This window comes from Halichoeres trimaculatus, unplaced genomic scaffold (genome assembly GCF_033239565.1).
Source record: "Halichoeres trimaculatus isolate MK-OKI-2021-1 unplaced genomic scaffold, fHalTri1.1 fHalTri1_scaffold_20, whole genome shotgun sequence".
Lineage (NCBI taxonomy): Eukaryota > Metazoa > Chordata > Actinopteri > Labriformes > Labridae > Halichoeres > Halichoeres trimaculatus.
In genome coordinates, this window is record NW_027437198.1 from 9,429,612 (window position 1) to 9,453,499 (window position 23,888).

At 43.1% G+C, this 23,888-nt stretch overlaps 1 protein-coding gene and 1 long non-coding RNA gene across 3 annotated transcripts in view; one reads left to right on the forward strand and one right to left on the reverse strand.

The window, feature by feature from the left end:
* The window catches only part of LOC141808999 (uncharacterized), an 88,499-nt gene extending 86,086 nt beyond the window's left edge, over window positions 1–2,413 (forward strand). The window contains exon 4 of the long non-coding RNA XR_012599973.1: window positions 1,471–2,413. This is a non-coding gene — a long non-coding RNA (uncharacterized LOC141808999). The remainder of the gene's footprint in view (window positions 1–1,470) is intronic.
* Window positions 1–23,888, reverse strand: part of hoxb3a (homeobox B3a) — a 38,244-nt gene that overhangs the window by 3,367 nt on the left and 10,989 nt on the right. Inside the window, exons 2-3 of one of the 2 annotated variants that reach the window (XM_074695781.1) lie at window positions 10,176–10,242; window positions 2,863–3,575 (exon numbers count right to left, since the gene is read on the reverse strand). In XM_074695781.1, coding sequence (XP_074551882.1) covers window positions 2,863–3,454 — 592 coding nt within the window. In that variant the 5' untranslated portion in view covers window positions 3,455–3,575; window positions 10,176–10,242. Of the gene's footprint in view, window positions 1–2,862; window positions 3,576–6,505; window positions 6,710–10,175; window positions 10,243–23,888 lie in introns of those variants that run through there. The other variant, XM_074695782.1, reaches the window with a different exon arrangement.

Consider the following 23,888-nt stretch of genomic DNA (forward strand, 5'->3'; position numbering starts at 1 on the left):
CTTCCCTCCACATTTCTGTGATGGTTAGACTGACGAACAGACGCCTGAGATTGAAACTGTTCGTTATGAATGATGGGAAACCTGACGTTCTGGTGCATTGTCAGGGAATTGGCTTTAATGAGTGGTTAACCATAGGGATGCAGAATATATCGGTATCAATATCGGTATCAGCTGATGATGGTAATTTTTTTTACATATTGGTATCGGCCGATATGTTATCTCATTAGCTGCCGGCAGTTTTCAGAGCATCTTGTTTTCTATGACTATTTAAACACCAAAACTACCTAAGAAGAGTGGACTCTCTTCTTTTATGTCTCTCTTTCTGTTTTTGATCGAAAAACTGACAAAATGTATATTTTTTTTGTCATGTTCATCCCAGGCATGTTTGCGCCACTCTTTCTCTCTGAACTACCTTGACACATGATCTCAGTTTTTTTTTTTTTTTTACCAATTTTGATGTCAGTAAATATCAGTTATAGGCCATAACAGCAATATTAATATTGGTATCTGCCAAAATTTTCATATCGGTGCATCCCTAGTTAACCAATGACAATCTGAAGGTTTATAGACTGGTTATAAGACATAAAGGTTGAGTCTCTAAAAAAGAAGCGTATGCAAATCCAGACAATCTGCTTCCAGGACTCTAAGTTTTCGCAGCGCCCAATGAAAAAAAATGTCATATCTGGTCCTTCTCTCCAATAGGCTTCCATATTTGAAGAACTGTTGTTAGAACCAGACTTCTAGGAGAAAGCCAGCGTTGATATTGCCATTTTGACTTTTTTTTTTTTTTGGACCCATACATGACGTTTGGTTGTGAGAGGAAACAGGAGCTTAGTTTACTGAAGGAAGGCTGCAAACAACAAACTGAGATAAGACCGTATTTACAGAGTGAAAACATCAACTTAAGATGAGGCTCTTTAAACGCTGACTTCACTCTTAAAACCGAGCTCTCCATCCACAGTCAAAAGTCCAAACTAATAAAAGCTGATGCAGTACATTTCCAGAGATCATATCTCTCCATAATCACATCTTCTGTTCTCAGCAGTTCCAACAGTTGACTCTCGTGTTTATTTCTACAGACAGAAAGAGGAGAGAGCGAACCATCATCCGTCTCTCAGAGCGCTGAAATTCTCCAAATGATCGTTTCAAATTCTCATCAATAAAGCGTCTAATCTCTCCTCAACTCTCTGCTCAGTCACCTGACATCCCACCGAACAACAATCCCAGGCTCATATTCATTATGACACAACATATTTTTCTCATCGATAACTACCAATTCAAATAACATATCAGCCTGTCTGTTATCACACATGCAGATGATTTTCATATTTATCATCCGGCTCTATTCCGTCTGCTAATATCTCCCATTTCAAACGTCTGCGTGTCACTCTCCTCCCTCTAGGAGAATCTGTTCATCTGTTATCGTACACGCCGTTTAAACTCATCCTGTTAATATCTTCCTTGTTGCAGGGGCTTTCCGAGGAGGTGCCAAGAGGAGAGGAGGTGGAGGTGGAGGGAGAGAAGAGGAAGGAGAGCAAAGTAATAACCGGAAGGGTGGAGAGCAGGAACATGAGGAAGAGGTGACGGATGAAGAGGAGAAAGTGATGAATTAAAGGAGAACAGGCCATTGAATGGCTTCATGTCTGGCTGTGCTGCCTTTGCTTTAACAGTGTAGATCCTATATTCTGAGCTCCTTGAGAAACAATGGGATATTAAGCCAAATTTTCTGTGCAACCTTGTCTGGAAAAGTCATGTTTCGTGACTATTTAGTTGGTTTCTGTAGAAGAAGTACTTATTGTTTTCTTAGACAGAGCCCTAACCCTCTTTCCTTTATGTCTCTAAGCAAAGCCAGAAGCTTCCACACACCTGCTTGTTGCTCGTGCTTCATCTTTGTTAAAGTTAGACCCTGAACTGCACTTATATTATGCAAATCTATGAAGTAAAAATGTAAAACTGTGTTAATTAATGTTCAGTTGTCCCACAAAGACAACAGGCCTGTACAACATACTGTAGCAGACAGTGAGGTTTTCACAACCCCATATTTTCTGATCCAAGCAGCTGAAACAAGCTTTTTAGACCAGACTACCACATCATTCATACATGATACCCACATAGCATGAGTCTAATATAAAGCAGTAAAACCATCTTTAGCTCCTGTAAGAAACTTTCTGTTTGTGTTGATTTTGGCGCCCCCTGTGGTGGCCTTTGCTGATTTCCTCCTGTGCACGTTTTAGAGAAGAATTTTGCTTAATTTTAGCGAGTAGAATGTTAGTCCTACATAAACTTTGCATGTATATTTGATACTAGTGTTCTATCGTAGAGTTTTCACATTTTTTAATTTGTTCATGGTCCTCTTGTTGTTTCCAGATTCTACTACAGTGTCAGTTTTGCATTTTCTTTTTCCTCAGGTAAGTAAATGATTCAGTTTAAATTAAGCTGAATCAAATGTCCCTTCCTGCATTACCTCTTTACTGGGGAAACTCTCTTTCTTGGACAAGAACCGACTTACTCAGCAGCTCCAGATAAATATTAACCAGCCTAACGCCTGTGGTCATTTTCTGGTGTGAAGCAGAGCCTGAGGAATCCTGTTTTGCCATAAATAGTCTGAGAAACCTTTTCAATCCTCCAGGGATCTGCAGCTTGAGGGAGGATGTTGATAAGAAAGGTGAGGAAAGAAAGACGTGGTGATGGCAGGGAGAAGGTAATAAGAACAAAGACACTAATGAGGGAGGGAATGAAGGAAGGAAGGACAGAAGGAGTTAGACGGAGAGAAACAGAGGGTGTAAGAGGAATAACAATGTTTCTGTGGGACTGTGGGGGGATCATGCACAGAGAGACAGAGACAGGTGTAATCTAACACACCGTTGCCAGAGTTGTTGCTGGGTGAACAGTTTTTCTGCTTTGTCGTCTGCCGACTCTCCTTCATCCAGGGGAAGATCTGCTTGGCCATGGTGGGGTTTGGGGGCAGTGAGGAGGACGAGGACGAGGTGGACGATGATATGGATGAGGAGGAATTCGAAGACTTATTGGGGCCTGATTTGGACACAGAGGAAGCCCCAGCACTGCCCCCCGGCTGCTGAGCCCCGGTATTACCGTTGCTGGGGTTTGGGGGCAGTGGGGGGGACACCTGGGAGGCGGGGTGGTGCTCAGGCGGCAGACTGGGCCGCATGCAGCTGCCATTCAGCTCCTTGTTCTTGGCGAGCTGCTGCTGCTGCTGCTGCTGGTGGCTGCTGTTACTGCCCAGTGCCTGTAAGGAACAGGCTGAGCGCTGGTACGAATCCACGTCCAGATGGGACGCCGACTGGAAGGCCGGCTGGTGGTGGGACACTGGGACCGGGGCATCGTAGCCCCCAAAGCCATTGGCAGCGGCCGCTGCTGCTGCTGCAGCCCCCTGGTAGGACGAGTAGCCACCGAAAAGCGTCGAGGAGTTGTCGTAGTATGTTGTCTTCTGCATTTCTGAGAGGAGTGGCAGCGTCTTGGTTTGCTCCGGTCCTTGTTGAGAGCCACTGCCGGAAGACCATTTGGTACCGGGGGTCACGTGACGGTGTCTCTCCAACGGTCCCCTGCAATCTGACCTGAAAGGTTAGCAGAGGCAGAATAAAGAAATAAGAGAGATAAATCCATCTTCCTCCACTGAAAGGCGCCATGACATGAATAGAAACCAGTGCTTTTCTTTTCTCAGCGCCCCCTCCCTCCCCTCTGAGCCCTGTGCTCAGCCTGCAGATGCTGTGGTGGAGGGGGCACAGGGAGGGCAAACATGCTCTCTGCACACACACACACACACACACACACACACACACACACATCAATGGAGATGCATACACACACACACACACCTCCAATTACATTTAATGTGCAAAGAAATATAACATATCTTTTGTAAAAAAAAAAAAAAAAAAGAAGATATTACCTTAAGTCACATGGTGATGAAAAATCAATACAGAGCTAACTGTTTTTACAGGCTGTAATAGTCATTAACTGGTAAGATAACAGACTAATTATTATTATGAATTATCATAGTTATGTTTAAAGATTTTTTTAATTGTTGCCAATTATTTTCCACCAATTATCTGAACTGAGATGAGGATTCTTCACCTTCAAATGTCTATACTGAAACGAAAAAAGGGAATGTTTCTATTGTAGCTTTTTCTCTGTATTTCGTATTCTTGACACATATTCGATGAGAAACCTGTTTTTATTTTAAGTTTTTGTTTATGTCCCTGCAATAAAACTCTCCCCCTCCGCGTGTGCCGTTCCTCCTGACCGTGACGTTTTGTTGTGTAATGGCGGCGCTGGTTGTGGCCTGTTTTTTTACGCGCTCCTTTGTGACTGATGTAGGTAGCCTATTTCTGTCAGCTCTCACATGATTTACTGGGTTCAGTCTGCTCGGCTGTTACCTCACTCACACGGGTCTCTATCTCCGGAAGAGATCACTGCTGCTGAATAACCAACGAAAAAAGATTTAACAGCTCAGGAAACATGAAAATAATGCACACAGTCTTGTGCGCTGTTATTGAGACGTTTTGGTTATTTTTTTTCATCGAATAACAAAAACAAAAGCGATTTCAGACACGTATTTAAATATTATTGTTAGATTGTTTTGCACACGGGTGGAATCGAGGTTTGATTTTAGTATTTTAATTTAGGACGGCTTTCTGCGCTGATAATAGTAAAACGATTTATTTTGAAAAAAATAGATAGATAGATAGATAGATAGATAGATAGATAGATAGATAGATAGATAGATAGATAGATAGGAAGGATACCTCGTTCATTAGGTTCGGGGGCCTCAGTATCACTATCATGGCCCCCTCTAGGAAAAAAACAGAGGAGGTGGAAGAAGGGAAAAAAACAGCAGCTTTTGCCCCAATAGACACCCTGTCTCGCGCGCACCGCTGGGGTGGGCCTGTGGTCGCGAGAGGCCGGCTTGTCAGGCGCGAGGGAGCACCTGGCATTCATTTCTGCTCAGAGATAAAAATGTTCCCGAAGAAGAGGAGGAGGAAGAAAGGGGCTCTTCTGCCTCTTTCATCACAAACTGAGCTCCTGAGTGCTGGCTACAGCTAACTGCTGTTAGCATCATTTCTTTTAAACATGCACAGATTTCGTGTAGTCATACATGTGTCGTTAAATTTGAGCTGTTGTACAAAACATAAAGGACACAAAATAATTGGCGACCAATGCAATAAAGGATCCTTTGTGAGTTATTTTCAAAGAAGCGAAAAATAAGCCTTTGTTGAAATATAGCTTCTGATTAATAAAATGGCTTGTGTAAAATATAAATGATATTTTTTTAAGAAAAAATACATGACAGATATTTTGAAGAGAAATAAACGCTGACCTAACGAATAAGACGTGAAATATTTGTTTGGTTTGTTGGCACTAAACGATTTGCCTGATAACGGTCCCCTGTAATTTTGATAAAACGACAGTTTGTAAAAAACATTTCTGTATTCTTTCCCTTCTTTCTTTCTATTTCTGGTTTTGGACAGACAGTCCAGCCCTTCTCCAGCTCTCAGCACGTCACACATGTCAGCCATTTATCTTTCTGGGAGACAAGCTGGAATCCTAATTATTTACTCTGAGGAATAGTCACAAGGAGAGGAGAGATGGAGGGAGGAGGGACCGTGGCTCTGAGTGTAGGAGGAATATGTTATTAAATCATATCGCTGTTTCACCATTAAACGGGACACGTAATGTCTCTGCCCTGCGTGTAGGTCTGCAGCTTAATACAATCACCAACTTTACTAGACGCCTCCCTGAATAATCAACTTATGGTGACAGAGAGAGAGGAGAGAGAGACACCCAAACAACAACAAGACAGAGGGAGGGAGAGAGAGGTCGGCCTTGGTGTCCAGTGTCTGTGTTTTATCCCAGGATATAAAATTACAAATGGCGCCTGCCATGAAGAGCTGTGCAGGCAGGGAGAGAATGCATTAAGTTGGACAATCCACCTTTTCTTTATCCCATTAACAGACAGAAAGAGGAGGAGAGGAGGTGCAGTTATGTGGATCCCAGAAACAATAAAAGATTGTCCTGATCTGAGCTCTGCCCTTACGTTCAGAATAAAATCACTGCATGGAAACATTTTAGTAAGAATTAGAATATATGTCAGATTACATCTCATCGTGAGGAAGAAACGAGGCAGGAGGATGAGGAGGACCCAGATTAACGGTCGGCCATTGCCTTGTAAATAAAAAGCTGTGTGAGGACGAGCAGAGGCAGAAGAGGAGCAGAAATGAGAGGAGAAAACGCAGAAAGAAGGAGGACAGAGATGGAGGAAGGGGGCAGCTCGCTCTGGTAGCTTAAAGCGGTGTGAACTCTTCTTGAACCGGGTCTGAAGTCATACGGGCCATAAATCACTGAGCCAGCCTCAAGCAGCACGCGGACAAACACACACACACACTCACTCACTCATACACACATACACACACACTATATTCCTGGTTTGTTGTGGAGCTCGTGCGTTACCAGCTGGCCTGCACACACTCGTGCTGATGCTCCTTACCTTTCCTTAGCACCGGTGGTCCCGGTCCAGGACCCAGCAGCACCGCATCACAGATAAATCCCCACGCGCGTCCACCAAGTGATCAATAACAATCACAAATAATTAAATATGTAACGGATCCGCTCCCGTGTCCCTCTCCTCCTCCTCCGGTGCTGTCTGAGGACTAGCAAGGCTCACAACAACACCTCCACGAGCCTCCAGCAGACCGGGCTCCGTGGGGGCTGCAAACCGGACACCGTGTGTCATGAACGGCCGCCGGATGACAGAGCTTCGCAGACACCAGGCGTCGGTGGGGGGCTCGTTACGCGGGCAGAATTAACGGACAGGCTCGGTAGTGTAAGGCTACAGGCAGGCTAGCTAGCGCACGAGCTGAAGGAGCTTACCGGGAGCCTGCCTGCTGCCTGCTCAAGTCCCCCACCCCCCCTCCACCTCCGCCCTCCGCCCCAGCACCGCTGCTGCCTGCACCGCTGCTGGTGATAACAATGGCCTCAGCTTTCTGTCCGTTTGAGCCCCTCAGTCTCACACAGCCAGCCAGAAAAACAGCCAGGGAGCCAGTCAGACAGAAAAACAGCTCCGCAGCAAAATGTCACCCCGTCGCATGATCTGCAGCTCCTCAGTCCTCCTTTATGTCCCTGCTCCTTATCCACGGGTCTCCTGGCTCTCCCCCACCGCGGCTGCCTCTCTGTCTCTGGGTCTGCGCTCCCGCCTCGCTCCGCTCTCTGGTGGGCTTTACGCGGAGGGTTAATTCCACACGGCTAACAGCAGCACTAACAACCTAAATATGGTCGCAGTATGTTGGCACTATCTTTTTTTATTTATATATTCTCATCATCATGTTGACAGCTAGCCTGGGTATCGGCGACGCTCCTGGGGTGTAATGGAGGAAATACGGGGCTTGACTCGCGGACGCGTTGATTCTCCATCAAACAACAGCTCAGCGTCACTCACAAATTATGCTAATTACACTCTCTGCAAGTGCAACACGGAGCCACTACCGTTAGCTCCATTAAACCAGGCAAAGAGACTACTTTTACTCAAAAGCTTCTAAATTCAGTTTGTAATGATATTAACCAAGAGTCGCCAACAACAAGCTATTCCTGTAAACTTGGACAACTTTTACGAAGTACGAAAACATGCGTTGGACTGTTGTTTTGCTCTTCTAAAAGCTCTGATTTCAATCACCATGGGCCTTTCTTTGGATAGTAGCACGTCTTAGACCCCACCTCTTGTTTCTTATTAGGATGTAGGCTAGCAGGCCTAAGATAACAGTCTTGGATGTTAAAGGCTAACTTTTTGCTAGCTATTGAAAAGTTAGCGTGGTCCGGAGTGAATAGGATAAGGAAAAACTAGCATCGCACTACTCTGCAGTTCATACAAAACACATGTAGGCTTTTAAATATGAGTATGGGGGGAAAGTCTATTTTAAACACTCAATCACTCTTATAATCTAATATCTTTGGTTACAGCCTTCAGTGAGTACAACATGAAGTGACAGCTGGATGATGCTTTTCCATTATCATCTCAATAACCTTTTTGTTTGTATTTTGCATGCTTTGCTGTTATCTCTACATAAGTTTCTCACTTGATATGTAGATAAAAGATGTATTCTGGCTGTAACAGAGTGAGAACTCTGCAGCTTGACGTTTCCTTTCACTAAACCCAGACCACAGGTTGCTTATTTTCCTCCTGTGGATTCATTCGTTCATATTTTGGTGACATTTTTATGCTCATAAGCCCACTGCTCTCCCTTTGAGATGTATTTTTTTAAACCCCCTGTTTTTTGCAGAGCCCCTCCTGCAGCTCTCTCCATGTATCCCTGCAGAAACTAGACACTCACTCTGTATTGTTAACATTTCATCACCTCGTCTCCCCCTGCTGCTGCTTATGCACAGAAAAAGATAAATAAAGAAAAAAAAAAGGAAGAAAAGAAAAGGAGGTCATAATGCAAGGGAGGAGACAGGCTCCATAAGCAGCTCTCAGAGCAGAGGGAAACTGAGGCCTCTGAATTCAACACTTTGAGTTTTTCAAAGAAATGAAACATTAAAAAGTGTCAGAGATTTAACTCCAGCACATGTGGAGCAGAGAGTGAGGCCTGAGAGGCTCTAAGTGTCAAAAGGAAACAGAAACAGAGAGGTGAGACCAAAATGGAAATGAAAATATGAAGCTACTTCTTTTCATACACACCAACACCACTCACACACTCACACACACCCACCCTCCCTCTATTTTTATTATTCAGGACGCTACCCCTGTCGTTTATGGCTACGTAAGATTTATGAGTTTTCTCGCACCCAGCAGCGTGTGTGTGTGTGGATGTGTGTGTGCGTAAACAGCCCAACTTTAAAGCAGATAGCATTCGCTGTGGGCTGCAGAAATGAGAGGATGAGCTCCAGTGTAGGTGGAAGGTGGGAGTCTGAAATGTGTCCGTCTGCAACTTTTCCCCACAAACAGGCTTTTGTAGGACTGAAGGATCTGCTCACTGCTGCTGAAAACATCTCTTTACTCATTAACCAAACTGCTAATCAGCTATTTCTTCCCTTCCTTTTTTTGTTTTCCATAGAGCAGCAGTGTGGGAAAAGGAGAGGATTACATGTATGCAGTGACGTGTGAACGCAGGCCTGTGCTCGTGGAGGATGGCAGTTATTCTTTATTTTCCTGGATGGCAGACGCGCATGGACGGCTCCGTGTTTCGGATTGAGTCACGGATATTGGGTTTCACAACTAAAACTCTGCGCCCTGAACAGCCATGGAAATGCTCTCTCCATTTTTTTTCTTTCCCCCTCAGGACCAGAGACATGAAGGCCACTGAGGAAGACACAAAGGAATTTCCTTCTACCTTTAGGATTTAAAAATCTCTCTTTACGCACAGTTTTACTCTATTCCAGTACAAGAAAAACTGTAAACCTGACCAGAAATTATGACTCTTTTTGGCAGTGTTATTCTTATATCGACTGAATCTAAATTACTCTACAGCTGTGTCCCATTTTCTGCTGCTGTTCTCCTCGCCTATTATAGCTGGTAATGTCAGTGTTAGTGTCATAGCTGCAGTTACAGATTGTTGTTTTAATAACTGTCCTGAGATGATGAACTGACCCTGCTGTGTTTCCTGCTGTGAATGCCCTTCAAACCTCTGGGTTATATTACATTAGCACGCGTCATACATTGCATTATAACATATGCTTGTGCATGTTTTATTATTTTGCATGCATTTGAATGCATCATCTGCACAGAATCGGGCATTGAAACAAATGCTGTGAATTATATCATTGACTTTTCTAGAAAATGACACAACGAATTTTCATTTCTGTAAATTGTCTGCATTTACATGTAGTTTGATGTGCCTATAAAAATTAAAACGCACGATTAAACCAGAGAAAGAATCAAATAAGAGCGTGATGTAGTCTTGGTAATAGTCTTTGTGTGCGACAGAACTGTTGCTCATAGAATTGAGACAAAAAAAATCATGCTAAGATTTTCAATTATTCTTTTCGGAAAGTGATATGTGGGGAACCATGGAGTGTGTTAGGCCGTGTTTCAAAAATAATAGCACAGACACACAAGGTGTTGAAACGAATCTTATGTCGTTTCGATTAACACAGATACACAGATTTATAACTCACGGTTTCAAAACTGCCACCCAAGAAATGGAGCCAAAGAGAAGAGGACTTACCGAGAGATTTCCTCCTATTTCCTGATGATTTGATGGAAGAAAACGGCTTCCAGAAAGCTCCTAGGAACTGCAGGGTGAAGAGAGGGAGCCGGGGGAGGGAGAGAAAGAAAAAAAAAAACAAGATGAAGATATTCCATGAAAATGTTTCGTTAAATTCTTACAGAGCGCAGGCATCCTGTGGTCTAAACGAGCAGGAAGCTGAAATTATTCCCGGTGAAATCCCGGAATAAAAAAGCGGCAGAAAGACAGAAGAAGGCCGGATGGGTCTAACTTGAGGTTTCATTTATTTTGGGTATCATAGCACATTGTGTAATATTTACAGAGCTGCCCCTGGGTTTGAAAACGGTGTATCTGACTTGGAAAGGCTGCCAGTAATTCTGAAAGGAAAAACTGCGCTTTGTCCTTCCACTGAGAGGTGGGATAAAACGTGAAATTAAGGGATGGAAAAATAGAAAATACTTCAAATTATCGATAAGTAAAAAAAGGAAACGTGGGCTTAGATCATGAGGTGATTACATGAACCGAAAAGAACACACATATTAATAAATAAGGGTAACATGGAAAATATTATTAATTAAATACTTTTTACTTCAGCTCTTGTTTTATAAAAGAAAGAAATAGCGTTCTTATTTATGGGCCTATAGAAAAAATGTGTCAAAAGCAAACTCCAACAAAATAAAAAAAAATTAAAATAAAAAATGTTTATAAACAGCCTTTATGCGCCAAATCCGGATTCAGATTAATCTTAACAAGGAATTATCTAAAACAAAACATTTCCAGCTCTAAAATTACAATGTTTACGCTCACTGCAGTTAAACGCAACACATTTATAGCAATAGCAATAAGAAAAAGGACTGAGTAGGCCAGAAGTTGTTTAAACACCAAACGGGCCCAAAAAGAGAGAGAAGATTAAGAAGCAAACACATAAATTCAAACAGCTGTTTCTCATCCAAGGCCGTGAATAAATCCAGATCCAATCCGGGAGAAAGGACATTAATCCCGGGCTACATCCAGTGCTGCTGCCCGGTAGAGTAACCGGTGTAAGAGAACAGATCCAAGCCGGAAACAAATTCACATCCATGCCTCCATGTGCCCAGCTTTTACAGCTGCATCGTGATAAAGTTGTGTAGTATTTGTATTAATGTATCCAGAGTGTGAGACGCGCTCCCCGTGTTGTTGCGTCGCGGCTCCTCTTTATTATTAACGCGCAGGAATCAAACGTGAGTCCGCGCACTGCTCCTGTCTCTGCTCCTGACAGCTTCCCCCAAACACATAAATCAAAGCAGGATCCCCCGACCTCCCGTACCAGCCTGCACCACCATCACCACCTCCACTACTACAACTCTTACTACACCGCTATACTACTACTATAAAGTTATTTTTTGTCTCCTCCACGCACTCACGCACAGCTCTGGCTGCCGTCCATCCCAGCCGGACTCTCCTCCCTGTTCGTCCCCCTCAGCCCCTCAGGTCAGCCGGATCTTTGGAGCCTCGGAGCAGGAGTGGACTACTCTAAAGTTGCCTAGAAAGTGATGCAGGGGCCGACTAGCTTAGCCAGCTAGCCCAGAGGCTGAGACAAAGGGAGGAGGCCGCCTCCAGAGCCCCAGAACAGCTGATGAGCCAAATTTTAAGAGGAAGAGGAGGATGAGAAGGGGGACTTTGAGATTCTCTTGAAGGGTCCTGAATCCAAATCAAACACTGGAGAGGAAGGCTTTTTGTCTTCGGATTGATTGAAGTGAAAGTTTGATATATTTGATGTCAGGAAGCAGAAGCTGCAGCAGCAGCAGAGGTGGAAGCAACAAAGCGTCTGTCGGTGCATAATTTAATAGAATGCATATTAAGTGAGTGAACAGCAGGTTCAGACTCCTGGGAGAGGAAGGGATGAAGGGATGGAACAGAACTCTAGATATCAAAGTGCGGAGAGCATTTTAAAACAGTTTTTCAGTTTTTTACAGATTTCAGTTTTTGTTTCTGGAGGAAACATACTCCTTAATTTATCTTAGGATGTCAAAACTTTTGCTGCACCATACAGCTGTAAAGTCTCCTGCACTTCAGGGGAAATTGAGCCTTTTTGTATGTTTGTTTGTTTGTTTTCTTTAAAGTCATAAAGCTTCCAAATAAAAAAATATCTCACTAAACTTGAGTACAGAAGTTTTGTTGCAGGTTTTGAGGGTGTCCACGTTTATAAAAATAAATGCACTAATTCCTACTATATGACTGCTTTTTACTGTGTTTGTGTGCTGTTTATTATTATTATTGTTTAAAGCAGACGTAAGGATGTGGATGGATGGATGGATGGATGGATGTGTCTGCTTTCTGCAGCAGACTCAAACACTGAACAAAGTTTATCTCTGCCCTCGGCCCTTATCTCAGCCTGGTCTGGTGGTGCCGTCACCGACTTGCCTCAGCACCCCCACACACACCATCACACACTCACACACACAACATACACATGCACACTTTTCAGATTTCAAGTTTTGCACAAACTCATCTTGTTACTTCAGAAGCAGAAACAAAAACTACAACCACAAGTTGAGACAGCGTCAGGATCAGTGCTGTTATTTTACAGACGTACTTAAAAGAAAGAAAGCAGCCTGTGCAGGGAGTGCAGAGCAGAAAGCACTCTCTCTGTGATATATTAGAGCACAGCTCTCTAAAAGTGACCTTTGACCTGGAGGAGTGATAGCTCAGCTCTTTAATGATCAACCCACACTTAAAAAGTGATTCAGAATCTCACATTCACAAGCTGTTTAATGATTTAATCCTCAGAGCTACAAGGGTTTATAATCCACTCAGATTCTTCAAAGCTGTCGTAGATGACAAAAACAAAACGGAGAAGCGAAACATGGCTCCAAAATCTCTGTAATGAAGACAAAAAAAACAGAAACTAAGTTGGCAAAAAGCTTCAATACTCTTCTAAACTGGTAGGCTACAAATCCTCAACTTTCTCATGATGTAAGGTTCAGTATCATAATAATCTGTGTTTCAACATGGCTGACGCTCAAATGGAGCTCATGAGCTTTGACCATGGTTGTTTGAAAATGTTGCATACCAGAAATTCACATAAAGCAAACAGAAATCTTTCCTCAGGCTCACTGCATGGTCCAGCCACCTGAGGAGCCTTTTTTAAAGTAGTCAAAGTTAACAAACTCCAATTGCTGTAGCTACAGGAAGAAAGAACAGCTTCAAAATGTCCTGACCTCAAACAACCCATCTGTTGCCACACATCCCCCCATGTGGATCCAATTTCCAGATTTGACGCCATTTACTGCAGCGAGCTGCTGGTCTCAAACATTCTTCTCAGATGATCTTCAGGGCTTTTGTGTGTTAAGTTTTTAGAGATTTTTATCAGTTTTTCTCCATGGAAGATGAAAGTTTTCTCTAAACAACAGTAAAACTACGATGTGTGAAGACATTAATCCTTCACAGAGGAGCTCAGTGTTCAGTCACTTGTGAAACTCTTTTCTTTCACCTGTGCGTGGTTCAGTATCTTTCCACAACTCTGACCTCTCAGGCCCAAACATCAGCCCAATCGATCAGTCAGCCTCCAGACTTCTTTTGCCAAACAGACATTTTTCATCAGCTCTTTTCGGAGCTCTCCTTCTGGTGTAATGAGCTTGAACGACCACGCGGCACCATCACCAACACCACCAACACAGCCGCACCAAAATGGACAAGCGACGACAAAGCTGCACAGCAACACATTTCATCTCCTCCCCTCCTGCTTCGGACAGATGACATACGAGTTTCAACACCAGTTTTTCAGAGGGGAGATCTGAACTAATGAGAAAGACTGAGAGAGGGACCCTGTTCCTCTGCAGCTTACAGAGCTCCTGATGTTATACACAAAAACCCAGAGCAATACATTATACATTATGATCCTACAGTCCAATACAAGAGGACACAATATTCTGTAATCCTGCGTAACAAGGTCATAATAAATGGTACAATGTGGTGCAATATTGTATTGTGCATTATGAAAGGCCATATTAAGATATGAGATAAGTTGAAATAATATGATATGATATATAACATCACATGATGTCATATATCATATCATGTCATATCATACCACATGGTAAATCCTAATATGCTGTGATATAACATTGCTACATACCACATGATACAATACACCAGGTGTCCATTAAGTCTCTTTATAATTTAAAAAATCATTACAAAATTTAATGAACAGGTAAGTATGTGAAAAGTGTTACAAAATGAGGAATTACATTATTTTACGTGGGAAAAAGACACTTCTTGCACTTGATGGCAGCACCTGCAGACATAACTATAAGCTCTTGGTCACATTAATAAAGGTTTTTCCTTCCGTCTAAATTATTGCTTGTGTTGACCGTCGCTTTGGAAAAAAAGCATCTGCCAAATAAAATTGTAGAAGTAGTAGAGTAGATATTGAAGTTTTGAAGTCTATCTGAATACACCTCTGTTCGGGCACCATGAGCTGCACAAAGCACATTACGATGGTACTCAATTTGTTGGCATGTTCCTTCATCAGTAGTGGCAGTAGCATCAGTGATATGTTGCTTTAGATCAGTGATGGACCAAATCTTTGTTCAATGTTTGATATCTTCAACTTAACTTTTTAGTTTTACTGAGTCTACGTCTCTGATTTTGTTTCAGTAAGCCATGACACACACATTGAGACTTTTCTTGAAGAGTGGCCATCTTTAGGGGTTCATTTAACGGAACCTCTTTTATCAACAGGATCCACAAAAATACCCAAATGCATTGCCATTAAAAACATTAACTACTGATTGAGATATCCCATCAACTGTCTTTGTTATTTATTTTTTGAAGAGACTTTATGGACAAGAAACTGTAAGATAAAATACATTACGGTTTGATACAATACCATATAAATAGCTGTGCACCAATCACAATTTTCTGGCCAATCATAGATCCCTGATCTTTAAAAAGCCTGACCTGCCGATACCGATCTGGGCCAATACATATTTTTATTTTTTGTTTACTTTAACTGGCAGCATACCTTCAATGTTCCAATCTTATTTTATTGAAAATCATTGAACAGTACCTGTGAAACAATAACATCTTTATGTTTAACTCAAACAACCAATAAAGTGTCCGGAATTTTAGGTCTCAGAGCAAAAAGCAACAATGGCTGTCTGTCAGACCTTCCCAGAGGTATATAAGATCAGTTTCATTTGTAAGGTTGGGCCGATCACCGATCCCTGATCACCCATCATCCAAAGTTAAGGAAATCGGCACTGATCGATCAGCTGACCAATTGATCAGTGCATGTCTATTTATAACAATATCTGACAGAACATAATGCACTATGATAGGATATGAGTCATGTACCGCTTTTTTACAGATAACACCATACACCATAACACCAATATGACAGGAAACAGTACTTTCTGTTTCTGTCTTCTTGTTAGTTCTTCTTCTTTTTTATCCCAAAGGAAAACTTTGGGACCTCTTTGCTAAACCATTCACAAGTCTACATAACGTCATCTCCATGGCTGTGTACAGTCATCTTTCTAAAGACTGCTATTCCTCACTTTCATCTAACAGCTTTGCATGTGTCGTCAACCAGGGTGCGATCTGAAGCATGACACAAGAGATGGCATCATGTGCCGCTGCGATGTACATCCCCTTACTCTGTTCTTTCCATTCAAGCCTGTGAGATCTGGACAAATCTTCCACTTATGAAGCCTGTAGCTCGTGGCTGTGGACACATAACTGAGGCATTACGTTCAGCCTGTGTACAAAAGAGCCATTTGAGTCCAGTTTGGAACAAATTAAGGCTTGGGCTGAAGTGAACACATTTGATTTTCCAGTCATGGTCGCAGAGCAGTTTGCTGGCATCATGTGTAAATTCACCAACAATGACAGCTGGGCTTTTATCAAGAGCGGCTCAGGAGAATACAATGTCTGTTTGCTTCTTTCAGATCACAAGAGTTTCCTCATCTTTGTAACTCAAGATTAAAAAAAGCATCAAACTCCAGAGCTAATAAACACAGCCTGTGGTGGAGCACTGAGTATTATTGGGGGCGTGGCCTCTGGTTGTCAGTCACTGAGCTTAATCTCTGAGTCTGATTATCAAATTCCACTTCTTTGTAATGTTGGCACTAATGATCAGGTGGCCGTGTGTGAGTACCACACCTAACTCGTCCTTGCTGAAGGAACATTGGCATGTAGACGTAGCACACACATTATTTAGGTCGCACCATTCATGTTGTTCCCAGCTCTCTGAGATTCGTTAGTCTGGCTTTGATAACTTAGCATCTGGCTAATCTCCACCATCTCCAACTTATGGTCACTCGTGGCTTCAGAAAAATAACCATGGCTGCACAGAAAACGAAAGTTAAGGCTTGAAATTGCAACCATGATGGCAAAGACCGGTTTAAAAAGAAACCTCTCAACTTTTTTCCCTCACATACTCTCATCATCACAGACATGATCTGAGCTAATCTCAACCACAGAGCCAGCTTCTTATCCCGTGGCGTGTCCCCTGTTCTCTCGCTGCAGGCAAGGTCACACATCTCCCCTGAAGAGCTCGCCCCCTGAGTCACCAGCAGTCCTGAACCAGAAACTCCTGCAATCAGCGCCTTCCTTTGACGGAGAGTTAATCTTTATCAGAGATGCTAATCTTTAACCTCGCACTCAAAGAGGGGCCTGACATGAGGAGAGAGGGAGGTAGGAAGGGAGAAGGGATGAGTGTGTTTGGAGGAGGGGGCTGGAGAGGGATGTGGGGGGTCACTCTGCCCTTTCTGCTCCTGGGCCATGAAAAGTGCCAAGCTCACCAAGTCTGTCAGGCATCGGAAGAACAGGGATGGATGTGACTGTTCTGTGCGCGTGTGTGTGTGTGTGTGTGTGTGTGTGTGTGTGTATGTGTGTGTGTGTGTGTGTGTGTGTGTGTGTGTGTGTGTGTGTGTGTGTGTGTGTGTGTGTGTGTCAGGAGGGCTCTAAGGTAGATAGAGAGGGCTGTGCTAGTCAAGTTTTCTGGCTGAGCTGCATAAACAAAACTTTGACTCTGCAGAACATGAAATCAATGCAATGCCCGTTTTTGATCTTTAAAGATGTTCTTGATTTGTTGAGTTAGAGCTATTTTCATGATTTAGTATGAACTAAATTAAGCTTTTTCATATTCAATTATAGGATGATCCACATATTTCAGTTACTTAATGCGATAAACAACAATCACCTTCAGGGTTCAGTCTGTTAGCATAGAAAGATAATTACATGTGATTCATGTCCTTATTTTGCTGAGCCAGTCTGTGAGTGCATTAAGTCAGTGCTGCTCATTTCCAGCTCTTCTGTTTTTTCCATATGAATTCCAGAGCATTGATCCTTTTTTTGAGTCACTTTCCAACAGATTTTCCAGCCAACTAGGGATGGGAACCTTTCTAACTTGAGGTGATGCGGAACCGGTGCCCGATACCTGGCAATTGGTATTGGTACTCAGCGGTTCTTTTGTGTGTTGATGTGGTAACAAATATGATTTTTTAAATTAATAAAATCTCTTTTTTCCAATTTAACATATTTATTTTTCATTATATAACCTTGCAATGCTGTTTTCATGTTCAGCATGGAAAACGGCCTACTTTTCCACTCCCTCACAGTCATGAGGATGCGTTTAGGTACCTAAACATGGTACTGCAGACAGAATTCATTCGATACCTATAAAAGTACCAAATTTTGTACCCATCTCTGCTGCAAACTGGAGAATATTTTCCCAGATTTCTTCGTAAAAGACGTCTGTGAATTCTCTGATACATTTTAACTTGTGTCTAAGAAAAATGTAAATGCTGAGTTATCTCGCTTCTTGACCTCAAATAGCGAAAAAGAAAAAAAAAACATGAACAAGGAGAGTGACTATTTCTACAGAGCTATTTCTAATGCCTGTAAAGTGTGCGACATCCCTGGTGGAGGTTGGTTTAACTGCACACTACAGATGCAGTTTTAGTCACGTGTCCTTCAACAGTTTTCCTTAATAAGTGCTGCATTCAGCTGTTACATGGTACATGACCCTACGGACGCACATGGCTTCTGTAGAGACTGCTCTGTCCATAGGAGGCGCTAAACTCACCACAAACTGTACGTTGCTTGCAGGAGCTTTAAACAGGTCAATGGGAGCATGCCTCTTTTGTAGGTTTCTCTGAGTTCCTGATTTTTTTTTTTTTTCAAAATATATGAATGCTTTGGTTTCTTTTGAGGGTATATTACTGAAAACTAGGGATAGACCGATTTTGAGCCGGGCCGATTATCAGGCCAATATTTGCCATTTAGAGGCAGCTGGGAGCTGTTTAATAAACATACGCTCAAAGGTATTTGAATGCAGTTAAGTGTTGGAGTTTGTGTTATTCAAAATTTTGACGCCAATATTTCCACTTTGACTGCTAATTTGTATCGGCTTCAAATATCGGTTATCGGCCTCCTTGACTACAAATAATTGGTATCGGTATCAGCCCTGAAAAATAAATATCGGTCTATCTCTGCTGAAAACTTTGCTGAAGAATATTGGAAGTGATCTGCGGGTTTAGCTGAGTGCTCCATTCAACAAAAAGCACAATTTGCAGGTAATATGAGAAGCGTGAGCGTAGGAAGCGTCAGAGAGCTTCAGGAGAGAGATTCAAAGCTCTGAGGCATCACACCTCTGCAGCTCATCTGCAAGGTTACAGCAGGATATGAATGTTTCAGCTGCACAACAGTTGAGTATGTTTTTTCCCAAAGTGGATGACATTTCAGGGCATGCTGCCACCCCTCCTGCCTGTTGGTCACTCCAGACACGTGCACTACACCAAGTGATAGTAGTGGCTTGTGGTTTGGCATTGTCTTGAAAATGGATTTCCCCGACTTTCTTTGAGGCCTCATTACGCTGATCTTCAACAACCTGCAGGAGTACAACCGGCCCATATCCATTTCCCAACAACATGCTCATCTCCTGACACACGGATCAGAAAAAGACGCCAGTGATTGTAATATAATCAGGCTGGCGGCCTGTTGGAGCAGCAGAGAGCGGCTGCATGGACCTGAGCCAGACCTGTCAGCCTTTATACACTGCCACACCGTCAGCCAAGCTTGCCCCCACTATTTTACTCTGATTGGTGTTTTGCCCATAGTTTGTCAGTGATGTATGAAAAAATCAATTAAATCACAGCGGCGTTGGAGTCGCTGTGGCTTTTTCACGACTTTAAAGTCTCTATAGCCGGAAGTGAGAGAAAACCCACTGAGGTCAAGATTCAGGAGGAGCTGCCTGAGTGTTGGAATCATCTAATCTGATATTTTCATCTAATTAGAACACATTTTTACCCATCACCCATTTTATTCTTTCAAATCTCTCTGACACCTTTTTGTTTATAAAAATTTTCTTCTTAAATTTTATCTCACTGTTTTACTTCAGCAGCAGTATAATAAGAGCTTCTGGAGATGTTGTTTAGTGTCTGCTTTAAGAGTCAGAGCATTCACTGTTCACAGAGAGGAAAATAATCTGATTAAGTTCAAAACAGTTCACCACATAAACCAGAAAATGAATAAAGTCATTTTCCAACACTAAAGTTTAGTCTGCTTACAAAGAGGGAATGAGAAGAACAAGGATGAGATCAGATAGATAATTCATTTAAAGTACTTTTTGTGCTATTACAGACGCTAAATTTCTCAATCCTGCTCAAGCATTATTGGATTATTTTCTGTACTGCTTATGGTGTTTTTATAAACTTAATATCTCCTATGAAATGGACTTTACACTGCATGTATTCACAGTGAAGTATCAGCAGTATATCCTGAGTCTAAGGCAAAAATAGCTGTAATTTTACATGAATTAAGGGCCACCTTGCATGCATTTGCTTGAAGGAGGAATCTGTTTGCACAGGTAGGGCCATTTGTGGGTTTGTTGTGTGTTTTTTGGGGGGAAGGACATGACAATTTGCAGATAGAAGAGAGAGGGAGAGACAGAGAGGGGGCGGCTTCTTGAGTAAGCAATCTCTTCACACCATCATAAATCACAGCGCGGCTAACATGCATCTTCTTTCTTTACACCTAGCCGTCAGGTCCCTATTCACTACGACTCATTCTAACGGTGTCTCACACACACAACACACACATAACTCTGCACACACACACACCACACCTCTTGCTAAACTTCCTCTATGACGGTTGAGAAAGAGACACAAACAGAGACAGAGCCGCATGTTTGTTACCTATCCTGAGGCATCTGTCTTCAGCTGCCCACACACACACACACACACACACACACACACACACACACACACACACACACACACACACACACACACACACACACACACACACACTAGAGAGAGAAAACTTTTTGGCTAGCTTCAGAGCCTGCACGCGGGCACACCCCGGATGCCTCTGTGAGCTCGAGAGAGAGACCACGGTCACACAACAGATAATTAATGACATGTCTGCGGCGGAGCGCGTGGGATGGGGACGCCTCGGGAACACACCGGGACACTGCGCGAGGAGCATCCCGGTGGACCTTACCTGTTCTCTGTCGGTGTGTTCTCCTCCTGGATCTCCTCCTGCTGCTGCTGTTGATGTTTTTTTTCTTCCTGGATGCAGTCTGTTTAGTGGACACGTGCGGACACAGAAGAGCAGAGAATCCGGAAAGCTTGGACGAATTTCAGCTGATTGTGAGTGCGTAATTGCGCGCAGCCGGTGTGACAGTTTTCCTTGTTCGGTCTGAAATAGATAGCTATTCTTCCTCTGCGTTTAAATCACGCTGTTGTGAAAATTATTAGGACGTCTCTATGAGGAGACTGCAGGCGTTTGCATGCCCGGTTTGGGAAAAGCCATAAATCTTAAGCTCCGCCATAAATCTCCAACAATCAAAGCCGACCTACAGCACACCAGCTGACGGGAACTGCTCAGTCTGGGGCTCGCGGTGCTACTTTACCCTAAAAAACACACCGCGTGCGCGCGCTCACCCCCCCTCCGCATGTGCAGCAAAATTCTCCGTATAGCAGGCCGGCGGTGCGTGCTTTGCCAGCACCCCTCTCAGGGCTCGCGCTTTTCTGCTCCTAGAGGCTCCACTGACACCCTCCACCGACACGAGCTCCTCTGCAGGGCCCTGAGTGCTGCACGAGCCTTTTCTCTGTCAGAGGTTTTCTGGAGTGAGCGTGACGCTGTATTCCCCGGGCTCTTCTCCTCTGTCTCTCCCTCTTTCTTTCCTCTTCCCTCTCCAAGCTCCCCCAAGAGATAGGAGCAGAGTCCTCCTGCTCTTCAGCCTCTTCTTCCTCACCTCTCTTCCCTCCTCCCTGACGCCTGAAATCTTTAGTTTAAGCTAACCCAGATTTATTCTTGCTGTTGCTGCTTTACTAAGTCGACCAAAATGTTCTGGATTTTCGCCTCGGGTATTTAGACCTTCCCTGAGCACTTTGATCACTTCATTGGTTTCTACCACAGACTACCTGGTTCTCCTCTTCCTCACCCTCAGCTCTCCCCTGGTCTTCCTCCCTGCTCGGACCTTTGGCTCGTGCGCCCTGGTTTAGCTGGTGCAGGATGGGTAGACTGACAGCATGAACTGTTTCTGAACCGGGATCCGGACTGACAGCCTGACAGGCCGAGGGAGTCTGGGAGGAGGAGGGGGAGGTGGATGAGGGTTCTGGTTCTTGTTCCCGTCCAATAGGGGAGTCTGGTTGAGGTGCGCACAGGGGTTGGCGAGGTTCAGCGTGACCTGCCTGTCCGTCCCGGCTGCGCGAGGCCAGATGTTGGTTATTACATGGAGTCAAACTGAGAGCGATCAGAGGAGAGGAAGAGGGAGAAGGAGGTCTGAGAGAGGGGAGGAAGAGCGGACATTCCGCTGAGATTTGACCCGCGCGCACACAGGACTGTTTCCGCCAAGTTTGACTTGTTTACATTTTCAGGACAGAATGAAGCCTGCAGGCCGGTCAAGTCTGAGCGAAATACAAAGGCGCGAGGATGGCATAGGTTTATAAAAAGAAATAAATATAAAAAGCCGATTGTAAACTTAAACAACGTAGTGTTAATCTTTTCAAATTCCATATAAATAAATAATTACATAAACAAAAAGCAATTAGCTGACAAATCTATGTGGCCAGAGCTAAAGCGGAATCATAGCTTCATTTAAAGGTGACAGGAATCTCTTTTATTGGATTGTAATATAAAATGCGCCAGTATAAGCGAAGTTGGGCTTTTATTTTGTAGGATTAAACGTTTTTTTTCGTGTGGAAATTTTATGAAATCGTGAGAAATTATTGAATATGAGTCCACAATATAATCTTTTATTTGCGTACGTGGTAAAGCGCGTCTGTTCTCGCGATATTAGCAATCAGGGAAGATTTCAATTTAGACATAAATGAATCTCAAACATGCACTTGGCTTTTCTCTCTCTTTGAATCTCTCTGTATTTGTGTTCTCTACCCACGCAAACAGACCTTTACTGCCACACACACACGTATATACACACACACACACACACACACACATAAACACGCACACATAACACAATAGAGAGGGAGATAACACGGAATGAAGAAAGGGAGAGACAGGAGTTCGGCAAAGCACAGTCGTTATTTTTAGTTTTGATAAAAGAAAGAGAATCTAGAAGAGGAAAAAACGGCTCGTGCCTGGTCCTGTCCTCGTGGAAACATTTCCGCCTCAGCAGCTCGGTCTTATCAGTCTCGTGCATGCTGCTGCTCTCCAGTTCGCTGAATAAGGTGGGGGAAAACGAAGCTCGCGGGCTCTGGATACGGTTTCAGCCGCTCATTTTTCACGCGCGTTGAATCACTGGCCTCGTGCAGACGATTATAAATTAGCGCGAGGCTTCTTATTGATTTATTTCCGAATGGGTAATCATCTCCGCGCGAGGAAGGGCCCCGGAAATACCTGGCGTCTGGAGCAAGAGACTGGAGACCTCAGCGTAAGAGTTTTTTTATGTAGGCCATAATAATAATCTTAATAATAATGATACTACAATGATTAAATAATAATAATAAATTCTATCGCAATTGCTGGATTTAAGCCCTCTCGTTATCGCTGATTTAAACTCATGTTAGCGTGTTTCTTAACATTGTTTTCTCCTTCACTTAAATCTCTGGCTCGTTAACGTCCAGCAGCTGCAGATTTATGAGGCCGTGCGCTCTCCTGATTTATGTGAGAACTTCTGCTTCGGTCCTTTTTTTAAAAACCTGACACTGCTCTCTGTGATTTTTTCTCTTTCGCTTAAACTCAGAAAGAAACGAAGCAGATTCTGTTCATAAGTGTGAATTACGTACATGCATAAAACTGGAATACTGAAGCCCATCTCGGGTTAAAGCTGAGTGCCACAGCAACCAGGGATTTTATGGATATCAAAACACAGTTTTATTGCAGGTCACATCAACGGCACTGCTCGGTCTTTGGATCTCTGGAAACATGAATGCTCAGAGTGCAAACTCCATTTTTACCAATGGCGTAAAAAATAAGATTTTTTCACAATTAATTTTCAAATAGCTATTTTCTCGTTGGAAACTAAAACCAAAGATAAATTGCTCGCTTTAAGGTTTAAAATATCTCATTTGTTAAAACGGATGCGCCTTTATGAGCTTGCCCTCTTTGTATGTGAGGCTTTTTGACTGCTCCTGTCTGTAATGCTGAAATTCGAAATGTTTTATTCTCTACAGCGGATGAAAAAAGTGGACGACGTAAGGGAATATTAAAAAAGAAATAAAACTACTAAATGTGATATGTTGGATTTAACTAAGTGTT